The 27,071-nt window shown below is 42.9% G+C and overlaps 4 protein-coding genes across 4 annotated transcripts; 2 read left to right on the top strand and 2 right to left on the bottom strand.

Moving 5' to 3' along the window:
* Positions 1–3,324: 3,324 nt before the first annotated feature.
* Positions 3,325–9,693, bottom strand: psmb5 (proteasome 20S subunit beta 5). Its single transcript, XM_080503250.1, has 3 exons — positions 9,442–9,693; positions 7,433–7,739; positions 3,325–3,652 (listed from the first exon to the last, which is right to left on the bottom strand). The coding sequence occupies exons 1-3, from the start codon at positions 9,664–9,666 to the stop codon at positions 3,369–3,371; spliced, it is 816 nt and encodes a 271-aa protein (XP_080359376.1). The 5' UTR covers positions 9,667–9,693; the 3' UTR covers positions 3,325–3,368.
* A 1,283-nt stretch (positions 9,694–10,976) lies between these two features.
* psmb11a (proteasome 20S subunit beta 11a) lies at positions 10,977–11,864 on the bottom strand (the record flags this gene model as incomplete). Its single annotated transcript, XM_080503074.1, has 2 exons — positions 10,977–11,341; positions 11,423–11,864. 2 exons carry the CDS (start codon positions 11,862–11,864, stop codon positions 10,977–10,979), a joined length of 807 nt encoding a protein of 268 aa, XP_080359200.1.
* A 1,180-nt stretch (positions 11,865–13,044) lies between these two features.
* prmt5 (protein arginine methyltransferase 5) lies at positions 13,045–18,256 on the top strand. The gene is made up of 16 exons (XM_080503919.1): positions 13,045–13,144; positions 13,461–13,579; positions 14,367–14,452; positions 14,588–14,722; positions 14,811–14,923; positions 15,050–15,099; positions 15,194–15,357; positions 15,446–15,607; positions 15,701–15,778; positions 16,069–16,127; positions 16,320–16,442; positions 16,598–16,773; positions 16,930–17,133; positions 17,225–17,335; positions 17,425–17,489; positions 17,598–18,256. Exons 1-16 carry the CDS (start codon positions 13,047–13,049, stop codon positions 17,748–17,750), a joined length of 1,896 nt encoding a protein of 631 aa, XP_080360045.1. The 5' UTR covers positions 13,045–13,046; the 3' UTR covers positions 17,751–18,256.
* Positions 18,257–20,400: 2,144 nt separating this feature from the next.
* slc7a8b (solute carrier family 7 member 8b) lies at positions 20,401–26,416 on the top strand (the record flags this gene model as incomplete). The annotated part of the gene is made up of 11 exons (XM_080503073.1): positions 20,401–20,542; positions 21,973–22,177; positions 22,943–23,094; positions 23,868–23,993; positions 24,737–24,890; positions 25,030–25,153; positions 25,262–25,365; positions 25,497–25,593; positions 25,689–25,838; positions 26,046–26,223; positions 26,349–26,416. 11 exons carry the CDS (start codon positions 20,401–20,403, stop codon positions 26,414–26,416), a joined length of 1,500 nt encoding a protein of 499 aa, XP_080359199.1.
* Positions 26,417–27,071: the final 655 nt, after the last annotated feature.

Raw genomic sequence — 27,071 nt, 5'->3', positions numbered from 1 at the left:
AGGAGACGGGCCAAAAGGGCAGACGGGAACATGCACAGCAACCCCGGGTTTATGAACTGAAACCTTCAAACTAAATCACGCGGCCAATAATGAGAGCTGCTTAAGGATTCTGCACGCGTGGACACGCTCAGTGGCAGGGAGGGAAAGCTTAACGTCTCAAGAAGGACAACACTCAAGGAAATGTATTAGTGCAGTAAACTATTTATTTTCCAATTTGTTTCACTGTACTCATGACGTGCACGTGCGAAACTCTTCAGCAAGAACACTCGACGTCTGCATTTAATGACTTTTGAGGAGCATTTTAATGCCACTGCACGCGGGGAAATAATATCATCACAGCAGCAAACGAAATCAAAAACTACCCCGACGCTCACATTCTTGTTCACTTTTACTGATATTAAACATATTGTCGTAAATAAATAATGACTCGCAGCAGTCGTCTGAAAGCAAGCATCAGTTCTTGCGTCTCGTTCTACGATAAAAACGATAGCATAAGAAAAACATTCATTGAATCTCCCACCATCACATTTAATGCTTCCACGTGACATTTTCAGAAGGTTTTAGACTCTGAATATGAAAAATTGTGTTTTTGAATTAAGGATCCACCGTGTTCTTGCTCGTCAGGATTCAGTACAAAAACAGCCAGGAGGGAAGATATGTTGGTTAAGGTGTCAGTGAGACAGTGAAGAAGCTGACTGACAGAACAATGCGTGTAAATACTTACCAAAAACACGACAACAACAACAAAAAAATGCAATATTTCATTCCATTGCGGAAGTGACAACTTTATCCTTTCATGTTGACACAGTGAGACAGTAAACAACAAGACAAGGTCAAAACCTTTTGTACTGCCAGACCCCACGTGGGCTTTTAGTTCCAGACATGCAAACTGCAAAAGTAGGGAAAAGAAAATGGTGCCAAAATCTGGAACTGAAATCCCTTTGGATGGTTTGGGAGAAATGGTTAGCGGGCGTCAAGTGTAAATCAAGCTGTTTTATGTTTTGAAAGGAGGAACTCTCATTTGATAAACACATATCGTTTCTTTTTTTTTTCCATCTCAATTACTTGATCTACTTTTTAAAACTACAATGGTCGCCCACAGGTAGCATGACTTAACAATACTTATGTGTCAAATCTAATATTACATTTGGTTGTTTTCAAATAGAAACATTGTCAATTTGACAATTTTTTTGGTGAAACTACAAAAAATTTTGGGCACCAAACTAAGACACAAAATTATATGGAGAAAAAAAATTTAACAGAACATTTTTTGACATCCACCAGAAACTAGAAGTTGACTGTAAAAAAAAATAGTCATGTGTTAGAATGGCCAAGTCCAAGACCTTATTCCAATTTAACATCTCAGCCATGAATTGAAAATTGCTGTTCAGATGCCCTCCATCCAATCTGGCTGAACTTCAGCTATTTTGCAACGAATGAGCAACAATTTCAGTCTCTTGATGTGCGAAGCTGAGACTGAGACAAACGCCAAAAGACGAGCAGCTGTGATCGCAGCTAAATGAGGCTCTGCAAAGTATTAAGTGGGGGGGGGGATGAATACCTTTGCATGCCACACTTTTCAGTTTGAAAAACAACCATAATTCTTCTTCCATTTCACTATTATGCAACACGTGTTGGTCTCCATCACAACAAATCCCAATAAAGAGTAAAGTGGCATGTTGTGGAAATGTTCAAGGGGTATGAATACTTTTTAAAGCCACTGTAATATTGCCAGTAGGTACAAATTGTGTGGTTGTCTGTCTTTACTCCCTGTGACCTTAAGTTGCTGGAGAAAAAAAACAAAGCATATAGGTTTCATGAACTGTACAGCTGGTCCATTAGCAAAAAAGGGTGATTTTAAACTATGAACATGTCTCACTGCGCTTTGACTCAAATGGTATTCCAATGAGCAATAATGAACAGAAATAGCCGTCTCTGAAAGCTGCCCATTTTTTTTTTCTTTCTACCAAGTAAAGAATAATAGCAAACCGGTTCACTTGATATTTAATGGCACCGGAGGACAAGGTCTGTATTCAACATTTTGAGAAGAGAATTTTGAATTACACAGACTCCATTTGTGCAAAAGAAAAATCGGTATGCAAGTACCTTAACCCAACAGTGGAAAAACAGCTTGGACTACTTTTCTTTCTCAGAAGTTTCAGTGCTTTTACGCACATCTTCTCAGTTTTAACTCGTCTCCATGGACACGTGCCCAGACACTCGCAGTATCTGCTCCTATTGATGTTGCAATTCCCATCACTTCGGTTACCAGGAGCAGCTTCACAGACCAGACCTGCTCATTTCCATTTATCGAAAATCCCATTCCCGTTCCATCTGCTAACTAGTCACCTGTGAAACTAGTTTTTAACCACGCTTTGAAACGGGTGACTTTCGCAGTCTACTATCGCCTTTATTTGTGTTTATTCTGAAGCATAAAAACCGCTGGTGGGGCACACACTGCCAGCGCAGGTCGTTACATTGTAAAACACCGTGGCAGTGTGGCACACTACATTGCACATTGAGAAGCTAAGTGTGTCAGGGAGGAATTAAAGAATAAATTTCCCCTACCAATTAAAAGACGTATTTGTGCAACGTGCGCGGAGGAAGGGAACATTATCAATGAGGGAAAGAAAACACTTACAACTCAGGAGGCACAATTACTGAGGCTGGTGGTATGCAATTAAATAGACCTATTTAGACGGTGCTGCCCTGCAAATAAACACACAACATATAAGCACACAAAACAGGCTTTAGATGTACCCCTAAATCCCAGCAGCTGTGGGAACAGATGACTGAAATGTAAACACAAACCGCAACAAAGCGACGACATCAAAAGGCAAATATGGCAGCAAGGCTGCACATTTACATGGGAAGTTAAATCTGACCGACACAATTCACTAACTTGTGATCTAAAAAGGTGGAATCAGCACGTGTGCAAAATGCACCTCCAGGAAATATATTTTACAAAAAAAAAAACCACCATGGGTTTTATTTAAAGACGTAGTTTCCCCAAGGTACGATCCAAATGAAATGTATATAGGGCAAAGCAGCACACTACTCCCACACTGTATTAAAGCCATGTTTTGAGTCATCGGCCGTCTCTCTGCAGCCCCTCAAATAACACCCCGAACCGGGCGAGGAGAGCTCACCGACACCGTTAAAAAGCGTTCACATTCAAGCTTTTATGCCGCAAGTCAGAGAAGAAATACAAGTGTGAATCAATGGGCAGATGAATCCTTTTATTGTGTCAAAATGTGGTGACATTACAGAACAGACTAGAAGAACAGAATTGGAATAAACTCCTGCACCCACCCCAAACCCCACTTTACCTATTCGCCCCTTTCCCCTCATTCTCTTGACTTTATCAGCTATGCCTGGTCTTTGTACTGCTGGTGCAACATGAGCACGTCTTCCTGGGAGACCCTGGTCCAGCCCTCGCTGTGGACGTGATACAGGTTGACCTGCCCTCCACTGTAGGCGTCCCGGTATGTGGCCTGGTAGATGGCGCGGCGCCCCAGCTCGCAGGCCTCCTCCACGGTCAGGTCGTGCCGCAGGCCGCTGTCCATCACACCGTAGGCGTACATGGAGCCTGAACCCACTGCAAACAAATCGCCGCAGACCCGGTTCCCCTCAGAGTCGACGTAGTACAATCCTGAGAAGAAGAAAAAGGACAAAAGCCAGGTCAAGAGGGGGGGGGGAGGAAGCGGAAAGTGGTGCGAAGGGAGTTGTGTTACTCCTGATTTAGTTGCTGGGCTTTGTCAGGAAAACAGAGACGGTGTACAGCCAACAAAGCTGCCCTCCTGAAAAACTAACACACAGAATCTTGTAAATGCACACGAGCCACATCCTCCAGAGAGAGAATATGAACAGCTGCAACCTCTCCAAGTGAAGTAAGGCTGGCGGATAGGAACAGCTGCATCCTCTTCAAGTAAAACGAAGCCGGCCGCGGGAACCTGCTGACACGGCGCGGCCCACATCGCCGTCTGCCCGGGGACCCTGCTCCAGATCTTATTGATCCACGCGAACGGGCCAAAAATTAACTATCGACCCACAACCTGAGCTGCTCAGGTAGCTGCACCTTACGCCTGCAGACAAGGAGCGATGGCGTGATTCCATCCCGAGGGCATCGGACCAGTACAACACATTCACAGCCTTCCTTGTATACTCACGCTCCGCGATGCACACATTTCCTCCCTTTTGCCACGTAAGCACACCTATTCAGAGAGAGGTGGGCGGTCACTCCCTGCTGAAGTGTACAAATATGCAACGTCATGCCCACGGTGGACTCGTACGGGGCAGCTTGTGCCACACAAAACTCCCCGAGGACGCGTGCGAGGCATTTGGTTCCAGGCCGTGACACACTTGCCAGGCCTGATCCTGGCGTGACGTGGAATGGGTGACGAGCACCTGCCTGTGAGCTCGCCCACAGTCAGACTGCCGCTGGTGAAAAGACAGCCTGCGAAAGAGGCATGTTTTTTGTCGCGCTTTCATAAAACCCAAACCTGTGAAAATGCTACTCGCACAGGGAAGCGCAGGAGCACATGCATATAAAACTGACGAATTTCCACCGTGACCGCTCATCTCACACATTATAAAAAAAAGAAAAAAACACTTCAAAATGCCCAGATTGCATGTCCCCGCCTGCAGAGATTCTCAGCTAAACTAGTGACAGTCTATTAGCGGTAGAGAGCCACTCTCTTTCCCGGGGAAAAAGAAAAAAGAAAAAAAAAAGCTTACCATTGCTTTCAACTGGCAAATTGCAGCTTCCTCAGCCTGTCGTTAGCTTGCCATGATAATCATCCAGTGGCTGCCTATGCACGGGGGTAATTTGCCATTCTGAGACCTGCCTGTTCCTCTTGAAAACTGAGAGAGACTCGTTAAAAACATAACAGGCAGGGAGAGAGAGTTGTAAAGGCGGCCTCTTGTGATGAGTAGTGCAGTTGACGGAGGTGGATAAGGACTCTTTAGGAGGACCAAGTATAGAAGCAGAGCGGCATCCAGGAACACTTCCCATATCCATTCCTTTCCAAACCCACCTGGGCCTTTGTAGAGCTCAATGAGATATTACTTAACAGATCCCGAAACTCAAACACTGACGTCAAAAAGGCACAGCAGCAGATAGGTGCTCAGAAAATGGTAAAATACGGAAGGGGGGGGGGGGGTGGATTTACCAGGGCCATATAAAAGCAGCAGAGGCATGCTGCTGGGATGGCAAAGAAGTGCAGCAAGGACAGCCAAGTGAGGCTTCTTCCACTCCATCAATCAAATGACAGGTGCTTAAGGAGACTTTTTCTTTTCTTTTTTTAACAGCAGCTTGTGCAGCTGGCTGGAATGACAGCATTTAGACAGAGGTGAGGAGCACAGGGCGATGCATGGGTGGGTTGCATCAAATGGGTCAGTGTCTGTCATCTGTCCTTCCCACTTCAATTCACGACTGGCTCAGGAATTTAAAAAAAAAAAAAAAAAGAGAGAGAGCAGCAGCCGTACGGAGGAGAGAAAGCTCTTACATCACTCTCCTGGGAGAGGCTGTGAAACCGACTGCCACATGGGTCTTCTCTGATGAAGCCTCGGATCATATGCTCCCGTCACCTTTCCCCATTGTGCGGCTCCATTCTTGTTAATCACACACCGCCTGATTAGAAAACCTTTCTGTGCTTATAGGGAGCGCCACAGGGTGCCACAAAAGGTGTTTCCCATGTCAAACGTGAAGCTGCTCTCATGCTATAAAGCGTTACTCGATTACAAGTGTCATAACATTTAATGTTATTACAAAATCATATTTGCCAAGCTCCTCAACATCGTTTTTTGTTCCATTTCTTTTTTTTTATGCAGCTTAAGACACCTCACCAGGGGAATAAGTGCTCTTGACACAACTGTAGTTGACTAATGAGCTCCCCCCCCTAATCGCGATTGATTTAATTTACATGACATTTACCTCACTATTCAATCATTGGTATTGTGGCAAAGCTCCCACACCTATTGAACTTATAGAGGAATCATTATTTCCCCTATTGATTGCCGTGATTTAACACGTGTCATTTACGTCTGTTGGCACACTGGCAGGCCGTCATTGTTCACACGGACCTCTGTGCTTTCCAGACAAAGCTGGCATCGATCTCGGTGTGTGTATGGGCATTATGCATGCGACCCAATTGTCCAGGGCCGAGACCCCAACGTCCATCATGCCGCTGCGCTCTCGCTGGCCCGCAGTACCAGCCTCATCGATTTCCCATTACTGTGTCACTGTGGCGGCCTCTTTAAGCACACCTTCTGTGATGTACGGCCTCACACTGTGTGGCATCCAAAAGCTGCAGCACAAAGAACAAACAGGGGAAGAGCAACAGAGAGGATGTAGCACCATCTAACGGCCAATGAAGGGAAGTTCAAGTCTGGTAAATTCAAAATGAGAAAGCGCTGCCGATCCAGGTTTTTTCCCTTCCGATCCCTGAATTTGGATATATGCAAAGACCGATATTATTCCGATACCAGAGCTGTTTAGTTTAATATTATCATTAATATTATTATTATTAATCACCTTCATGAAGTTGAGAATCGCCTGCTATGGTGGCGGAGCGAGCTGTTCATTGTTTGGATGTCAGTGCCGTTCTCCTTGGCGAGCTGGCGTTTTAAAATGGTGACAGTGAGCAAAGAAGCCGCCTTGCTGTCCAACGGCTTTGCAAACATTCCGGTTGCAGTGTTGCTTTGCCGTGTTTTTAGTGTAAAATACGTCCAAACAGCGGCACGTTGTCATGAAAAGTTGGTTAGCACAGCACTACTTGCCTAGCATGCTCGCTGGCTGCCTTAAACTGTGGAAAAGAATTTCCTGACTCATTACGCCGCATCTCATCGAGACCCGCCTCCAGTCAGGACAACCATTCCACATTTTGCAGCCAGCGGGCAGAGCAGCCTGAAGGGAAACACTGCAGGCTGCTTTACCGCCTGCTGTCATTCCAGCAGACCGTACAGCAGACAAGGCTTCATGGATCAGCAGTCTCCCCGGGTTGGATCGGAAGTTTCCGATCCGTGAATTACATCGATATTGGAACCCGATACCGCATCGGACCCACCCCTATTCAAAATGGATACAAATTCAAACAAAAAATACACTTCTTTGCAGCCACATGATAGTTGCAGTAAATAGCATCCAATAGTTTAAAGTTAAAGAGAATGTGCCATTCAATCTGGATTTGTAAAGACATGAATGCTCAAGAGAAGTGTGGCAAAAGGTAACAACCGCACCTCTGGCTATCATAGTAAAGTTACAGGGTTCAAGAAAATATCCTGGGGACTGTAGTGTGTTTGATTTATTATCCTCTGGAGAGACAGACTAACAAGCTGATGATTCTTGAACAATCCTTTGCGATAGCTCATACTCACGCTGCGCAATATCAGTATCTGTTAAGTGTAGAATGATCACGGCTGTTGTATTTACCTGGGCCTCTCTTGTCCCAACCGCACACCATGGTTCCCATGCTGAGTCCCATCCCCTTGTACTGGTACACCATGTTAGCGAGCAGCTTGGACGCTGCTGCCACCGAGATTCGCTCCTTGTTGCGAAGCTCATAGATGCGACACTGGCGGGCCAGCAGGCGCTCCCAGAAGCTGCAGTCTGCAGCTCCTCCGGCCATGGTGCCCAGCAGGTATGGGTTGATCTCAATCACCTTCTTCACCGTCTGTGAGGCGATGTATGAGCCCGCCGTGGCCCGAGAGTCCACAGCAACAATAACTCCATGCTGGAACTGGGAGAGGCAAAAGAAACGGTGCAAGACATGTTAAATAATTGACTGAACGCAGGAAACGAATACACAGGCTGCACTGAGCAAGTGAACAAGCCCTCTAAATTTTAAATTCTACCACCAGCCACTCACTACATTTCAAACTTAAGTGTAAAATATGTGCATATACTGTGACTGACAGGATCTAAATCTATTACAGAACTACCTCAAACCCTAACAAGGCTATGCTACAGCACTACAGCTGTCAGGAGAGGTGGAACATAAATCAACTCTACCAGAGATCTGGACAAGCAAAAGAAAAAAGAAAAAACTTTTCCCCTTCCCTCCACACAATCAAGAGATTTTTAAAGCAGTATAGCTCTACCACAAAAAACAAGAGAGTTTCATATTCAGTGGAAGGTGTCTGCTTGGGGGGGGGGGGTCTTATTAAGGGATAAGAAGAGCTTTATGTTTTGTTTTTTTATTTTCATAAACAAATCCCTCAATGAGACCAAAAACTAACCACTGAGATATAGATTCGTATTTAGTCTATTTACTGCATTTGACAAAGGTTAGAGGAAAGTGCTGAAATGGTAAACTTTTCGCTCATGATGATGATTATAAGTCACCAAAATGCTAGAGCAGGGCTCCTTAAAGAGGCTGTAGTTATTGGTCAGGTTTTGCATTAGTGAGTTGCAGCAGTTTTTTTTTTATTTATCTCTACCTGGAAACAAATTAGTTCCTGAAACTGTACTGGCTATCTGTAGCACAAATGAGAAGGACGTTCAATTACGGAAAATAATCTCAACTTTATTCATTCTCTCGTGTTGCTTTATTGTTGGTACTGGCTTTGAACAACATCTTAAGAAGTCTATTTGGGATGATTACCTGCACAAAGTCATCACTTTGAGAGCTGGTGTAATTTTTTGAAATACCGGTACTATAATAACTAATAATGATATATGAATAACAAATATCGCTAAAAAAAAATAAAAAAATTCATGCCTGATTTAGCCATGACAACATAAATAAAATGTATGAGTTTTGCAGCTCTTTCAGACAACATGAAAGATTTCAATGTAACTAAAGCCACTCAGTGTTATATAGTTTGTCACACACAATCCCTCTAGATTGAGTAGCAATAATATATCACAAAACTGATCAAATTATAAGCCCAATAAATGACAGTTGCGTCGTGGGTCATGTATTTACATTTATGTCATGCATTTTCAATCAACCTTCATATTTACATAATATATGTAAATATGAAGGTTGATTGAAAATCTAATACCTAAGTAGTTGCGATTTTGTAGGACAATGTACAAATCCATTTTAGCGCCTGATTGATAGAAAATTACATACACAGAGCTTGGACCACATGAAACAATACTTTCGTCTGTGTTTACCTCCTCTTCTACAGCTGTACGGGGATGGATCGCTTAGCGGGTAAAAGTAATCGCGTGAGGCATAAAATATGCTGTAACTTCTCTCAAATTTACGGTGACATTGAATTATTGACATATATGCCTGAAACGTCAAACATGTACGAGATCACCCGCAATGAGAAAGCGGATTGTAGCCACATTAGCATGCTAATGCTCCATGCTTTGTTTTCATTGAAGCCTTAAGCGCTATTTATGGAGCACAAGTGAAGTAGATAACGGCTTGTGATATGCAAGACTACTTAATATTGAAGCAGTATGTAACAAGTGCATCGTTTACTTACTTTAAATGCTAACGTGGTGGTTCCGTGGAGAAACTCTATTTTCCTCTCGACGCCATCCTCCTCCACGGCACACAGCGGGTTTCTCACAGAAAAACTGAGGCCGTCGCCCGGAGTAGCCTCAAATCCCACGCTGCTCTGTTCGGCTTCGCTACCGAAACTCAGAGCTTGACAATTTTTATATGAAAAATCCGCACAATCACTGTTTAACACACTAGCGAGAGCCATGTTTGAGAGTGTCCGATGAGCAAGCAACTTCCGCCGCTCAAGTACGAAGACGTTACAAGTGTATGGGTGAAATCCCACAGCGCCTCCTGTGGCCGCGGAGGACTGGTGCACAGATTAAATAACCCCAAACATTGACAGTATAATTTGGGGACAACAAATACAATAGTGCTGTAGAAGAGTCAGTTGTATAAACAAGTTTGTTTCTGAATAAAACATTGAAATCCTGCAATTCTTCTTTTTGGCCGCTCCGTTTCGCAGTGTGCACAAACAATCATCGGCGTCCATTTTATCTCATCCTTTCTTTCCTTTGCTGTCGCACAAACTATTTCCATATTGTCCTCCACTACGTCCAAGAACTTCTCTGAGGACTTCTTCTTGTCTCACAGCTGGGGATCTCTATCTATAATATCCTTTGTCCATTACATCCACTGTCTCTGTATTGAGCACATGTTCAGACCATTCTTTATAATCCAACAACAAAACCTATGGCCAGTTAGTTTGCTGTTGCAGCAGATAAATGAGTCAGGGTATCTTTTTAGAATCAGTGGGTCTAACAAAAATTTTAATGAGATAACATATTTGTATTTATTTATGTATTAATGTGTTTATTCATTGATTTGTTTGTTTGTTTTTCGAATGTTCATGCCCAATAGGCACTAAAATTAATCATGCCAATCAGTCTTTGAGTTTTATGTATTTCAGTATTTGCTCATTTATAGACATATAGCATACAGTTGATCGTATACAGTTCATGCTTGATGTGTCATATCAATCTGTTGTTTTGAATATTGTATTAGTTTTTTTTTTCCTCGTAGAGATTTGCAGACATGCAGTATATATATATATATATATATATATATATATATATATATATATATATATATATATATTCCTGTTTTTGTGCACAATAGCCTTTGAAGCATCATCTAAATTGATAGTTTTGATAGTTCCTCTCTTGTTAGTCGCTTTGAAGTTGCAAGCCTGTCTCGTGTTTCTATAATATATTCTCCTCACGTTTGTCATTTGTGTTGTTTATTCTACTGTTTGAAATATCAATTTTCTTTTCGTTATTGGTTGTGTTTTTTTTTTTAATTTTATATGTGGTACCACTTTTTATTTTAACACTACTTGTTAAGGCACAATCCATGTTTCCATTGGTTAACCAAAATCCTGTATACTATTGTGCTGTAATGATGTGGTAAAGATTTATTACAGTTGACAGGAGTTTCTGAACTCTGAAGAGGATTTGGCTTTACTTTGATTTCAATTTTTACAGATCCAATCTTCCCTCCCTCCCAATCTGCTTTGCTTCATTTAGCAACATTTGTCACAGTTTGTTTCTCCCCCCTTCCCTTTCCTCTCTCCTGCATCTTTCTGTAATATTCTTCTTTCAAGTCCTCTCTCTCCCTTTGGCTCCATCCTTGGGCTGTGATGTGGAAAAGATCCACGTTGTTTCCCGAGTAGGCATCCCTGTGAGTGGCTCGAAACACAGCTTCTCTCGCCAAAGAAATTGCTTCTTCTTTGCTCAAGCTCCATCTCAGCCCCCCATCCAGGACTCCATAAGCATATGGAGAGCCTGACCCAACGGAGAAAACATTTCCCTGGAGCCGGGCCCCATCACTGCACACATAAATCAGCTTTGGGCCACTGTTGTGGAATGGCAACTGTGCCGTTGCTGAAATATCCTGGTTACCAACATTAGCTGAGGAGCTGTAATCACTCATCGATGATCCTTGCAGGTCTGTTGCAGAGTCACGGCTAATGGTTTCTTTATCCCAGCCACACAGAGTGAGAGCGACGCACACATCAGTACCTTTAAAGGGATGCAACATAAAGGAAAGGAGCTTGGCTGTGCCACGTATCGAAATGCGCCGTCGGTGTCGCAGTTCGTAGAGACGGATCTCTCTCTTGAGAATTCGTTCCCACAGCATGCAGTCGGCGCCACTGCCAGAAGAGGTGACCACTAAATGGGAGTGAACTGGGGTAATCTTATTGACAGCCGGACAGGCGACTAGTCCTCCAGCACTGGCACGTGTGTCTGCAGCTGCTATCACCCCACCTTGGAAGATGAAACCCAGAGTTGTAGTTCCATGACACAAATGAAAAGGCCTGCAAATTGGAACGGTGCGCTTGGGAGGGCAGAGAGGAGCCGAGGGTCTGATGACACAGTTTGGCAAGGGTGGCATGAAAAAGTGCATGGGAACCTGGCAACTTCTATAAGATGTCGTCGGTGTTCTCCATCTGAGGTTGTAATTGTTCGCCATAAGTCGAGGTGTGAATGTATCCCCCAAAGGTGAAAAAGGAACACACTTGTCATGCAAGTGTCTGTCTTTGAGGCTAAAAATATCTTCCAAAGCCATGCTGATGTGGAACAATCAGACAGATTCCTCGATCACGAAGTCAGAATATCCCTTTTGTAAAAAGGCAAAACTCTTCAAACAAATAATGAACCACAGTCCCTCCATTAAAAGCTGTTTGAAGAAAGTCAGAAGTCTCTCAAATCGCGATCCGTTTCATAGTAGCGAACCCAGCCACAAGCTTTTACTTTCTCATCTGGAGTTTTCCGGCCTTTTAAAGCATTTGCAGATATGACTTCACATGCACATATGCAGACACAAGGTTATTTTTAAAGACGCTTGGGTTGATTTTAATTATATTTTATTCCACATGCTGTGAATTTGATATCCAGAGAAGCCAGTTTCTGCTAACTGTGCACGCTGTGCTGAGTGACTGACTCGTCTTACAAATTGTTAGAGGGTCACAGCTTTAAGATCATTTTCAATTTGTTGCTGATGGATTACAGAAAGCGCAACATGATTCATACTTCTGACAAATCAGCTTTCACACTCCTGTATTAAAACTATAATACATAGATCAATGTTAGAAATGGAGGCACTCAAGATTTATTCTGAATGTTGTAATTCTCCCATAATTATATATTTAATAAATAGGTTTGATGGGATGGAATAGGATTGATGCAGTGATAAAAACTGTCCCCCTCACAGCAAGGAGACTTTGTTAAAGTCGTAATAGACTGGCAACCTGTGCAGGGTTTAAGGGTTTACTTTGCATATCTTGCAGGTTTTTACACATCATATCATATCTCAGATAATAGATCATATTTAAATAACAATTACTTGCGATTGATAAATACTGCCGAGGAATTTCACTTTCACCGAAAAAATAACTTTTCACTGAAAGAATGAGTGTTATCGCGATGAACTGCGAGATATGAAGCAAGCGCGCTATGGAAGCCATGTTGGATCTACATCCCCTTCCAACACAGTGAACCTTCGTCTCCGTGTTGAGCCAAGATGGCGTGACGTTTCCTCAGTGCTGCCGACAAGCAACGAGGCGATCCCATTCAGTCGGGCAGAATCATGGCGTCCGCTAGTACGGGGAGCAGAGTGTCTTGCGGGAGAGAGTTGAATTGTGTACCAGAGATCGCCGATACGTTGGTCGCGGTCGCCAAAGTTGGGTGAGGAGTTTATCTGACATTGGCCACTATTTTCAACTTGAATAAGACGAGCTGACGTTAGTAGCGCGAGGAGTCGACCACACAATGTCAGTGCTTGATGGTTGCTAAGCTAGCCGGTGAATTATCAGCACGTGCCCAATCACAACGATGCTCTCGCGGAGGGAGTTTGTACCGCTCCTGCAAACCTGCTCTGATGACCCTCTGGAGGAAAACAACGAAAGAAATAACTTCATGTTTTGCATCGGGTGAATTCAATTAAAAGCCGTTATTGTTGTTAAGAAATGTGTTGTCCCCCCCCCCCCTCTCTGCTGTCCAGGTTCGACTTTGTGTGCATGCCCTTGTTCCACCCGAGGTTCAGGAGGGAGTTTGAGTCGGACCCCGCTAAAACCAGATCCGGAGCGCAGACCCGCTCAGACCTGCTGCTCTGTGGGAGAGGTGAGCGCCTCACGAGCCCTTCACGTTGTGTTCATGTGCTCTCCAGAAAATACACACCTTCACCCCAGAGATGGAGCCTGAAAGGTTTACAAAAGAAAAGAAAAAAAACACGTTTCTTCCTGGTTTCCGGACCATGTGACCCCACATTAGCGCCAGGTGCGCTCTGGGTCGCTCAGTAATCACTGCTTCCGTCTAAATACAGTCACCATGTAATCATACTCTCAGGTGATGTGATTAAATGTGACAGACTTAATTATTTGCAGTCTTCACTTTCAGCGTTGGAAAGTGATTTACAGTCCATAGATGAAAAAACAAATGATTAGTGCAGCACAATACAACCTTCATAAGGTAATGGTAACGTCAACAAAAAAGATAAAGTCTGTAAAAGTAGACTTATGCAGTGATATTCCATACATAAGAATGTGCAACATGTGTTTGGCTGAAGTTCACTGTAAAACGTGCTTTGCCTCATTTTTTATTAAACTATTTGTTTTGTATGTTATGACCCTGACTATTGCCGCCACTTCACCCATCAAATTTAAGCCTGTTGACAATCTCAACATCATGTAATTTGAAATACTGAATAACAAAATGACATTATTAGTTGTATGTGTCGAGGGTGGAAATCGCTTTTGTTTTTATTATTGCATTAATTTTCCCATCAGGGCTAAACAAAGCAGCTTTGCATTCATTTGGCATTAACAAACAGTGATAATGTACTGAGGTGTTGATTTTCTTAATTTTGAATGATCATTAATGCATTTTTTATTAATTTTTTTGTAAATAGATTGGAATACCCTCATTGTCGGGAAGCTTTCTCCATGGATTGACGCAGACTCAGAAGCTGTGATCGAGCGCAGAAACTCAGAAGCTGTAAGGTTTTTCTCTTTGGACACTCATCTATGTCCCCTTCCTTTGAGACGTTATTGAAGTTGTCTACTGTCTTATCGTTTTGCATCACATGTCCTTTGAGCTCATGTAATATCATTTTTCCACATTTCTTTCCAGGCTCTTGTGCAGGAGCTAAACTTTTCCGCATACTTGGGCCTGCCTGGCTTCATGGTCCCTCTGAGGGGCCCCAATAACGCCAATCTCGCTCGACTGTTGCTGAACCACATTCAAACAGGACACCACACCTCGAATGTAAGCTACTAATTTGAAATACTTGTGCTGCTGGTTGCTTTCATTATAGCACAGAAGTTTGACATTTGAAATGTGACCCGCTGTTCAGTTCTGGATCCGTGTCCCAATGATGGCGCCTGAGGACATGCGCGAAGATCTCATCGAGAATGAATCGGCCACTTGTGTTGACGACGTCAACGTTGAAGAGAAGACCTGGAGCTGGTTAGTTTCAGGCCAGTCGCCTGAGCACCAGGCGGCTTGCCTGCATTTCCTTTCACGTTTGCGACCCGTCATGTATGCTGACTACCTTTTGGGTTGTTTTTTTTTTCTCTCTTTGTGTTTTCTAAGGTGGCATTCATTCCGAACCCTTTGTGATTACAACAAGAGGGTCTGTCTTGGTGAGCGCGCACAATGTGGAAAGGCACATGGAGCAGAATCTGCACACAACTCTCCCATCTCGTTTCTAAAAATGTGCTTTTTGTTTATCTCAAGCTATTGAAGTTGGAGCAGACATGCCATCAGATGCCGTCCTTGACAAATGGCTTGGAGAACCCATCAAAGCTGCCATACTCCCCACAAGCATCTTCCTCACCAATAGGAAGGGCTTTCCTGTTCTGTCAAAAGCCCATCAGAAAATCATCTTCCGTCTTTTCAAGGTATCAAATTCTTTGTGCACGTTGGACGATTCAGTATGTAACGATGTCTTGCCAAGTGCAGTTGTTCAACACAAACAATGCCTCTCAGCTGGAGGCCCAGTTCATCCTCACAGGCAACAATCGGCACACGGATAAAGACTTCCAGTCCTACCTGCAGTACTTGGAATACCTCAACCAAAACCGACCATCTCCAAACTCCTACGAGCTCTTTGCCAAAGGTTATGAAGACTATCTGCAGTCTCCCCTCCAGGTGAAGTGGCGGTCTTTTTGTTTTGGTCACACTCAGACAAAACCTTCATCTGTTACTAAACTCTTATGGTGCTCATTGTTTTCCTTTGTTTAGCCTCTCATGGACAACTTGGAGTCTCAGACATATGAAGTGTTTGAGAAGGATCCTATTAAATATTCCCAGTACCAACAGGTAAGATCGGTGCAACTACTAAATGGTATTCAGAGCGTTGAATCTCCTGGTGTATTGAGTGGCCAGGAGCAACTGGGATTTTCCAGTGTTTGTATTGTTTGGTAAGAATCCAAAAATCCCACTTGTGAAAATAGAAGATTTAATTTGACAGTTGAATCTTCTGTAATTAGAAGAAAGTTTGGGTTGATGTCCCTTGTTGAGTTGGTTCAGGCTCTCTCTCTCTTTTTTTTTTTTTAACATGGTCTGGGAATTTCATATAAATGATGGTGATATATGTTTTGTTTGCACAGGCGGTGTATAAATGTCTACTTGACAGAGTCCCAGAAGAGCAAAAAGACACCAATGTTCAGTAAGTCTGTCACCAAATCTACGAGAGAAGAATCCCAAACGAAAGCTCACCGTTATCTTGATACAACACTGTCTGTTGAACCGATAACTATATGCTTGTCAGTGTTTATAGTTCTGAATAAAACCGATGTTTGCGAGCCCATTGCGTGAACATGAAGCGTAAGAATCGTCTGTCATGCCGCTGCGTCTGCAGGGTGCTGATGGTGCTAGGAGCAGGGCGCGGCCCTCTGGTCAATGCGTCTCTGCATGCTGCCAGGCAGGCAGACAGGAAGCTGAAGGTGTACGCCGTGGAGAAGAATCCCAATGCCGTCGTCACGTGAGTATTTACATATTTCAAATTGAGTGTCTGAAATGCCAGTTCCCATAGTGACGACGGCGCAGTTGTAAATCCCCTTTTGAGTGTCACTAATTTGCATAGTGGAGAGAGGTGAGGCCCGAAACGTCACTTTCTCCTGCTTTTAATGTGTTCAGATTAGAGAATTGGCGCTTCGAGGAGTGGGGTGATCAGGTGACGGTCGTATCGAGTGACATGCGTGAGTGGAAAGCGCCGGAGAAAGCAGACATCATCGTCAGCGAGCTGCTCGGATCCTTTGGCGACAATGAGCTTTCTCCAGAGTGCTTAGACGGAGCGCAGCACTTTCTCAAAGGTACTCTCCGCTTCTGGAACGCGCCGACATGCCCAATGCAGAGCAAAACTAAACGTTTCCATGGTTCTACACTATAAAACCAGGACAAGACCATTTGTCATGCTTTTTAAATGCTTCCATTCGCTTTCTTTTTTCTGCATCCCATTTGACCTCCAGACGACGGCGTGAGCATCCCCTCGTCCTACACGTCCTTCCTGGCTCCTCTGTCCTCGTCCAAGCTTTACAATGAAGTAAGAGGCTGCCGAGAGCACGACAAGCACCCGCAGTGCCATTTCGAGACGCCCTATGTGGTGCGCCTTCATAACTTCCACCAGTTGGCGGAGCCGAAACCGTGCTTCACCTTCACACATCCCACAACAGGTAAATTCTACTCTATAGCCAGAACACGCTCCCATCAATGGACACAAACTGTGCATTTGAATGTGATGTATTTCCTCCTCTCTCGTCTCAGATATGAACAATAACCGGTATCAGTGCCTCAGATTCCCGGTGGATTGTAATTCTGTGCTCCATGGCTTTGCCGGCTACTTTGAGACCACGCTGTACAAAGACGTCACCCTCAGTAAGTCGACAGACTATTGAGTAGCATTTTGTGCAAAATTTCTGGTCCGCTTATGTTTAAATATTTAATCTTTTTTTCTTCCCCTGCAGGTATAAAGCCAGGAACACATTCACCTGGGATGTTTTCCTGGTTCCCCATCCTCTTCCCCCTCAAGGTAAGTTCTGAAGCCAGTGCTCTGCTCTGCACTCCACTGCAAACAAAAAGCTTCAGAATCAGCAGTGTTTAAGTTGTTTGTTTGTTTTTTGTCTCTTTCTTGCAATAGCAACCCATCTCACTGTCCCGGAACGACAATATCGCAGTGCGATTCTGGCGATGCAACAACGGGAAGAAGGTTTGGTACGAGTGGGCCGTGACTGAGCCCTCCTGCTCCGCCATTCACAACCCCGCCGGCCGCTCCTACACAATCGGCCTGTGAAACCAGCAAACAGACCTGCACTGATTGTTTCTATAAGACGGTGGCAGTTACAGTGGGGGGTGGTTTCACATTGGGTTTTTTTTTATTATATATGCAGTTGAACCACGGGACTGGTGTTGTGAGCCCTCACAGTCAGTGCAACCTGCCTGTTGATTTGAGTTGGCCGTTAAAAAAAAAAAAGTTTCGTCGGTGTCAGAAGTTATGAACAATGTACTGTTGCGGTGAGGTTGACTCAGTCAAGTTAAGTCGGGTACCTTCCATTTGGTTTCTTTTAAAAAAACAAACAATTTCCTATGCTTTGATTTCCCCCTCTTCACTGTAGCAGGTGTACACTCACTCCAACTGACCCTATGCCTTATCAAGCACATTCCATACTGATAGTTGCATAGTGATGAAATACACTTACCCTCAACACGAGCAGGTCGCAGGGCGGTAGTCACTGCTCATAACTATACTTTGTTTTCTGTATGTCTGAACCATGTCAATAAAGATGACACTGTAATGTTTCTCCATGTGCCCGGTTGCTTTCTTTTGCAATTTGTTCATGAAGCGCGACGTAAATCAACCCTGTAGTGAGGTCATTTGTCCAGTAGATGTCGCTGTACAAGTATATCAAGCGACAACTGAATCTGAAGGTGTCCTATTGATGTTAAACCTTCATTTTGTTGTGTCTAAAAAAAGAAGTATTGTTCAACTCGTGCAATAAGATTCTTTAAATTTGAAACGATGCTGTTTAGATCTTGATCTCTGATGCAACACAAAGTGAAAGTGATCGTGCTCAATCAGATCCAACTCCTGGTGTTCAACTCTATTCTTCTTTCACTGTCTCACTGGAGCAACACTGGACTCAGAATCAACAAGTCTGCCTGAACACACCCTGTGTGGCCTTTATCACGCTGCATGCACACGTCGGTCTATCTGAAATGTGTGCGCATGGCAGTGAGGCAAGAAATGATGCACATAACGTTTGAAAATAAAACTTTAAGTCTGCTTTTCATCTTGTAATACCTTGCTGCATGTGCAGCTCACTTGTCTACACAAAAGGATGTGATTTTAAGTTGTGAGGAATTAAAAAAAACCCAAAAAGATTAATATACCTCTTGGAAGTAAGAAGAAAATGCTGCATATAAGCAGAACAATGACCAGAGCGTTCATTATTTTTCAATGAGTGGGGGGGGGGGGGGCTCTCTGCGGAAGGGGGCGGGGCTTGAGGCGTGTTGACAGGTTTGCCGCGCGCTGATTGGTTGATAGTAAACCTGCTCCTTGCATGTCAGCTGGAGGTCTTTCTCTCCATCACGGCCAGACTGCAGCAGGACCTGCTCCAAACATGAAGTCCATCACATAGCAGCGATACTTCACTGACGTCCTTCACTGCCTGCGGCTGCTGGAGAGGTGGGTCGACACTTTTCCTTCGAGGAGATGAAGCAGATTGATGTAAAAGCGTCAGAAACTGCAACAATTCTGATCATTTATGTCGCCGCGTTCAAGTGACTGAAGAGGTGAACAGAGTTCAGTTTATTTCTTCACTAATTTCACAGTATTTCACAGTTATTGAGTGTACTTTTAAGCCATCCAAATATAGTTGGCCTAGTCGATTTTTATTGTGGCAGTCTGAATAATTGAAGTGGTGATCTAGTGGTGTCTAATTTTAGCAGCAACTTAATGTAGTCAGCTGAAGATGGAAACTCCTCCGCTTCTCTGCCTCCTGTTTGACAATATGTATTAATCTAAAATATTACTGAGCATGTAAAGATTTAACATTCACATAACTGAAGCCGTTTCCTTTTTCTTTTTTTTTTTTTGCAGTTTCCTATTAAGATTTCTAAAACATTTAATAATCAGTATATCACTTAATTCTATGATGATATGTCGTGGACTCAATCTCACAATGTCAGAGTCCACTAATAGATTATGATAGAAATTCAGACAATGTGATAAATCCTTCAGCTGGGAATGTATAGTAAAAAAAAATTACAAATATAAAAGTGAGTTTTACAGTCTGTGTTCTGTTGTCACAAATAAACAGGAAAATGTTGTTTTCTGTTAGTTGTAATTGCAAAAGGGACGCAACAATTACAAATAGCAGTTTTTATTATGTAATGGACTCTTCTTTTTTTTTTTTTTAATGCCAGACATCATTTTGACGTCATCTGACGTGTGATGACGAGGTTAAAAAAACAAACTTCCTGCATTTACCTGTCATTAATTTAGAATGACAAAATGAACACAATTCAACTCGCAGTTGACAAACCTATTTTTGAAATAAGTTCGCACATGTTTGTCCTGTAAAAGGGCTTATATTTTGTGAAGGGAAATTGTCTATTTAAACAGAGTGTGCTTGCTGAGCCATGTCTTTATAAGTTGGTTTAACTTTGGCTTAGAGTTTTAAATGCAGACTTGGGTGTAAAATGTAAAAATCAAATAGAAAAAATGCATCAGAGCAACTAATCGGTGAATGTGTTTGCTTAGTTTTTAGGAAATGGGTTGCTGAGTTCATCACTTTAATTCCCAGGAAAGAGGAATTCCTTTAATACTATATTTAATTTAGTTTTTTTTTTTTGCTCCTATATATTCAATGGGCAGCTGTTGTCTCGTCATCGCCTGAACAGTCGCAGCAGCAGAAGGACACAAAACTGGACGAGGCTTCAGGATGACTGTGGGTCAGAGGAGCCGGAGCAGCAGCTCGGCAAGCGGTCAGTCGCAGCGCGGCGAGTGCAGAGAGACCGAGGGAGGCTCTGGAGTCGCTCTGAAAAAACAAATTGGTCTCGTCAGTGCCTGTGGCATTATAGTGGGTAAGTCCCTTAAAGTGGTGTGCTTTCCATTCATGAGCTCTATTGACTAAAACTCAGGCTTATTATTCCCAGTCAGTGAAGCTCTCACCAGTTTCTACTCAGTCGACAGTATTTCATGCAGACTGGAAGCATTTATAGATTACATGGTTATTTTCTACTTCACAAGAAGTTTCTCCTTAAATGTGCTGGAATGAACAGTAATTGCTCAATTTAAATAATGGGACCACAGCTATATATGTGGCTAAAAATAAAAAATGTTTTCTTCTAAATTCATCGCAGGTGTTTAACCCTTTTCATGACAAAAGCACTTCTAGTTGGATCCACACCCTCTTGTGTGTCTTGTCGCGACAGGTGCCAGTTTCACTGAATTTGCTGCAGGTTGCTCCAGCGGCTTTACTGCATCACCGATCAGAAGTCTTGTCATTTCATCATTTATATTTCAGTCTTCGGTCCCCCTGCGTTTATGTTTATTGCACATGGTATAGTTTACGTTTCTATTTCCAGGGATTGCAGTTTGGCTGTCATAAAACCTGCTCAATCCCTGCTCACTTTTTATGCATGCAGAGATGGAAAAAAACCAAAAACCAATCCCACTAATGCCTGTCACCACTGTTAAATTTGCAATTCCCATCCCCATCAGAAGGGTGGTTGGAGAGCCCTTGCTCCAATTTTAACCCAATGCGGCGCTGCTTCATTCTGTACTCGTATGGTTTGGGTTTTTTTGATATTCTAATCTTCACGTCTCACAAATAAGCTGCAGCTTCAAATACTAAGTGGCAAGAACAGCATCTTTATCTTGAGTTATGCTACATAACAGTCCCGATATTATAAGAACAATTTTGTAGCACAAAGGCAGATGGGAACAAAACTTTTTTTTTTAAAGTGACCGTTTTCAAACTTTGAGCTGCAGTGCACATTTTGAAGGTTTTTTTTCTAAATATTTCATGTATGGAAATGTTTTAGTTCAGGGTCACGATGCAATGTCTGTGTGTGCTAAATATTGTAACAGAGAACTGACGTTCAGAGATGTACATGAGGCCCAAAAGAGAAACGTTCTGGACTGTAGAACAGTTTTCTACTGTGGGTTTATTAATTTATTGTGGTGCCAAAATACTTACAAACTCAACCAAGGAGGGGGAAACACACGATGCCCCTTAATTCACTTTTAAGTCGTCATTCTGTTTAGAGAGCTGTTTACTGGAAACATCATAATTTCTGTCTTTTTTTCTCTCTCATGTTTAGGAGGAGATGTTCAGTTTCGAAATGCACTTTTGTTTGGACATTAAACATTAGTGTGAGAGAAATTCTGGCTCCAAATCTGTCAGACTGATTCCCGTTTTAACTAAAATACAAAAGTCTGACTGTTGTCACTGAAGAGTCTATCATGCGATGAGCCTGTAAACGTTAACCAGTCTATTTTGAATTTGCAGGCAACATCATCGGATCTGGGATATTTGTGAGTCCTAAAGGCGTCTTGGAGAACGCCAGCTCGGTGGGCGTGGCCATCCTGGTGTGGGTCAGCACTGGACTGATCACGGCCATCGGTGCCCTGTGTTATGCAGAGTTAGGTGTGACCATCCCCAAGTCAGGCGGAGACTACTCCTACGTGAAGGACATCTTTGGCGGACTGGCCGGGTGAGCACAGTGGTGTCTGTCTCAATATCTGGCTGAGAGTCAAATGTTTTGGTAACATTGAAACATTTTTGTGACTCCAGAAGTAACTGGCACACAAAATGAGGTTAGTGTATTCACTGACCATCGAGAGACGACACTAACTGTGAATTTAGAATAGGTGGCGATCCTAAAATTCCACACTATATTGCAGAAATTGCTCTTAATAAACGTTGTGAGCCCATCAATATAATTTATCATATAATATGTCAATAGAAGACAATAAATTCAACATGTTTTATAGTGGTTACAGGATAATCACAATTAAACCGTCACAATTTTGCTACAACTGGCTAAAAAAAAAAAAAAGAATTTCAAGAGCTTTTTGCCACACAGTGGACAAACTTGAATTACCCTCCATCCACCTTCTGCACTGCGGATCAGACAGGTCGCCAGTTCATCACAGGAAAAAACGCACAGATGCTCTCATTCAAGAGTAAATAATGGGACTTTTAATCTAAACACCCAACCATGTGTGCCACATAATTGAGATCGCTTCATATAGTTTCTGCGCTTTCTGCCTCACAAAATATTGACCCAGTTCTGTTCATTTCACTGATAACAATGTTCCAGTAAATGACTATACTGCTCCCACGGGGTGTTTAATTGTTTTCCATTATATCCCGTCAGGGCCTGCCTTATTGTTGTACACTGCATTGTGCATATGCACAGAATACTCATTCAGCCCATTGCACGCTTCATTAACCCCTTGGCCTCGATGCTCCACAGGTTTCTGCGTTTGTGGACCGTGGTGTTGGTCATCTACCCTACCAATCAGGCCGTGGTCGCACTCACCTTCTCCAACTACATCCTGCAGCCCCTCTTTGAATCCTGCCAGCCGCCAGAGATGGTGTTGCGGCTGCTGGCCGCCATCTGCCTGCGTGAGTACCACAATCTGAGATTAAAGGGACAATTAGAGCAGGTCACCGCTTTAGTAGATGGAGATTATAAAAGACTGGTGGAATCCACTTGTACCGCATTTGGTCTTTGTGTCATTCTACTCGTGTCTTTTTTTTTCGTGTCTGTAATTGCACAAATGAGTAAACTGTGTCTTCGGTTTAATCACTTGAGATCCACACAAATTGAGAATACAGTCAACGTTGTATTGGTTTTGTCTTATGATTGTCAAATGTCAAATTCCTTGTTTTTGGTGGGGGTATTTTGTTTCCATCACATTTGTTACATGAGACCAACGTATCAAATTATAATGTCAAATCTGCTGTTGGCAACAAAAACAACTTGCTATTCAGTTGGGAAATATTCTATCATTATTGATGTGGTGCAGTAAACACACCGATTTTCATTTAAATACAAGGTTCCCTCATAAAAACGTTAACAGAAAAGAGGCCAAGTTTAATTTTCCATATGCAACTGAAGAAGTCGTCACAATGGGGCCTTTTGACGTGTGTGTTTGTGAGTTCATTGGGAAAATGTTCTCTGAGAACATTTTGATACTGGGACTTGGGAGAAAATTGTTAGTTTCATGGCCTTATGGGCAGTGCTCGGACAATGGTCAGTTTGTTAGTGTGCAGTCACAAAGGAAAAGTTTGTTTTTTTCCATCACACAAGAAAAATGAATATCGGCTCCTTGCATGACTTTAATTTTATCTTAACTTTAAGTTCTAAGTGGTTTTTTTTCCTTTCTTGCCCTCAGTGCTGTTGACGTGGGTGAATTGCTACAGCGTGCGCTGGGCTACATGTGTCCAAGATGTCTTCACTGCTGGAAAGCTTCTGGCTCTGGGCCTCATCATAGTCATGGGTGTTGTCCAAATATGCAAAGGTATATTTGTCTTTTCTCTCTGCCATCCAGCTTTCCTTGGTGTCTCCCTGAGAAGTATTTCCATTTGTAACACTTCTAACAGTTGTTTCATTACGATGGGAGTTTTGAGACGTTCACCCAAAGAGGCTCTTGCTTCATTCTGCAGAAGAGCAAATGCCATTCTTCACACTAACACTTTCGCTGCAGTCATAATATACCGTTGTCCCTCTGTGACTCGTGTAGGATTTGTTATCTTTGTGTGAAAGAGGAATTAACTCCCTCACAGCTCTTCATCCCACCCATAATCCACACACACACACACACGGAGGGAAGCATGCTCTGCCATGTCCAGTGACAAATCACATTTCTTCTAATATCTCACCGTTTGGTGTATTTCATACAAACTTAAATGCAAAGTTATTTATTACTCATAAATTGCCTTCAATAGTCTGGTGTTTGGAAATATTTACCTTAATGCATGTTTTTGTGGGACTTAAAGGAAGGGAATTGTCATTTTCATTGAATAGAAAATTCCATGAGAACCACACATTTTGAATTGCCTTTTTATTTCAACTCGGCATAAAAGCAAAGTTGTCTCAAGTCGAGAGGTTTTTAAACATCACTTGTGATTCAAACATTATTTTAGGCCTGCAATGGAATCCCAGCCGACCATTGCTGCCCTCTGCTGCTCAGTCTCATGCTGAATAATCCAACACATTTCACTCATCGTCCCAGTAATATATGTATATGCATTTTTACTCCAGGTCACCATTACTGGTTGGAGCCAGCACATGCCTTCGAGACCTTCCAGGACTATGACGTGGGTTTGATAGCTCTCGCCTTCCTGCAAGGCTCTTTTGCATACGGAGGCTGGAATTTCCTCAACTATGTCACAGAGGAGTTGGTTGACCCATTCAGGCATGTGCTTCGCTCCATAGATATTTCATAGCACAGGTTGTAGTTTACTTTGAATGTATATTGTATTAGATGTCTGCAGTAAACATTTGCATCAATCTCTTCAGGCAAGTGACACAAGTTTGTTTTTTTCCCCTTTTAGGAATCTACCTCTCGCAATCTTCATCTCAATCCCGGTGGTGACCTTTGTTTACGTGTTTGCCAATGTGGCCTACGTCACGGCCATGAGCCCCCAGGAGCTGCTGGCCTCCAACGCTGTGGCAGTGGTGACAAAATAAAGCCAGAATCAATCGAAGGTCTTCGTGATTCGCTATGATCTGTGCTTAAGCTGCTCGTCGTCTTCTCTCTCTCTCTGCTCCTAATGATTCCCTCAGACGTTTGGGACCAAGCTTCTCGGAGTGATGTCATGGATCATGCCCATCTCAGTGGCACTCTCCACCTTCGGGGCCGTCAATGGCTCCCTCTTCACGTCGTCGCGGTTAGTTTGTTTTGTTTTGGGTTTTTTTAAACCTTTATGTTCTGCACCCAAATTGTACTTTTCGAAGTTGCTTCCTCTCTGGCGAGTGCAGCTCGCGTCAAGAATTAACCGTCCGTAGTTCTGTTTCTCAGGCTGTTCTTCGCTGGTGCGAGGGAAGGCCATCTACCACGTCTGTTTGCCATGATTCACGTCGATCGTTGCACTCCCATCCCGGCCTTGATATTTACTGTAAGTCCTGACCGAGTTACTTTTCAGTCTTGTCTTTTGAGCTCCTCAAAGCTGTGCAAACAGGACTTAATCTTTCCCTTTGCTCACTCGTTCAGTTGATCTCAACGATGCTGATGTTGTGCACCACCGACATTTACACCCTCATAAACTACGTGGGTTTTATCAACTACCTCTTCTACGGCGTCACGATTGCCGGACAGATTGTGCTGCGTGTAAAGAAACCTGACATGCCGCGACCAATCAAGGTAGAGAAACTTTTTTTTTTTCTTCCCCTTCCATGTATTGTTTTCTATACTGCTATAAACTTACTGAACTGATCCCAGTTCTCAGTCCATCATAGAGTCGATGCAGAGAAACTGTAACTGAAAAGAAAAACTAAACAAAAACAAATCTGAACTAGTTGGGGATGTGTTCCATTCTTTAAACTATGACTGTCTTGTCTTATTGCCCAGGTGAGCCTGGTGTGGCCTGTCATCTATCTGCTGTTCTGGGCCTTCCTGCTGGTGTTTTCCATCTACTCAGAGCCTCTCGTCTGTGGTATTGGCCTGGCCATCATGATGACTGGTGTCCCCGTGTATTATCTTGGCGTCTACTGGGAAAACAAGCCAATGTATTTTCACATTGCTCTGGGTAAGGTTAGAATTCTTCCCAACACATCAGTGTAAATGGAGCTGTACAGAATTGTTTTTTGAGGGATTATGGCATATATTTTATAATAAGGAGAAATTATTTGTGCCTTTTCCATTTTTTTGCAGGTAAAGTGACGCATTTGTGCCAAATGCTATGTTTGGTGGTCTACCCTTCGATGGAGGGGAGTCCATAGCCACAGCCGCCTGATGAGCAAGAATCTTCAGGAGACACTGACAAAAACACACGACTCTCCCAATTGCACATGTGAATAAACAATTTGCCACGAGTGAAGCGCTGAGAAGGCTTCTGAAAAGACGAGCTTACATAGTGACTGAATGAAAAATGATTTTCTTAAATGTTCTGTTGCACTGGGCTCTGGCAGGCCTTAATCCTGAACACATTTAAGCTGCAATGACATAAATCTGTCTTTGAGTTCGCCCACATTTTTAAATGTTTTTTTTTTTGTAGAATACCTTGAATTGTTGGTGACTATGGTACGTTTTTGAAAGTGTACATGAATTTGATTGCATTTGTTCACATTATCCCCTGGCTGTAAGATTCAATGAGATTTTATCTTTTGCACTAGGAATGTCCATATTTCTTGGAAACTAAAGTAATAAATGCTTCACTTTGATTACATAAATATGGATTTTCTTTGCTTATTCATCAAAATGCTGTGCATATGATACATTTTGCACATTCACATGTGTGCACATCAAAACATAGTCGTTCTAAAGCTGGGGCACAAAAAAAAAGGTCTTTAGTTTTTGGATGAAACTATTTCCCCTCTTCATCAATGTTTCATCCACCTGTTGCGTCTGACCTGGAGGGGGCGGGGTCTGCTCACA

This window comes from Blennius ocellaris (assembly GCF_963422515.1).
Source record: "Blennius ocellaris genome assembly, chromosome: 10".
In the NCBI taxonomy this organism is placed as follows: domain Eukaryota; kingdom Metazoa; phylum Chordata; class Actinopteri; order Blenniiformes; family Blenniidae; genus Blennius; species Blennius ocellaris.
This window is presented reverse-complemented; position numbering and strand designations above follow the sequence as displayed.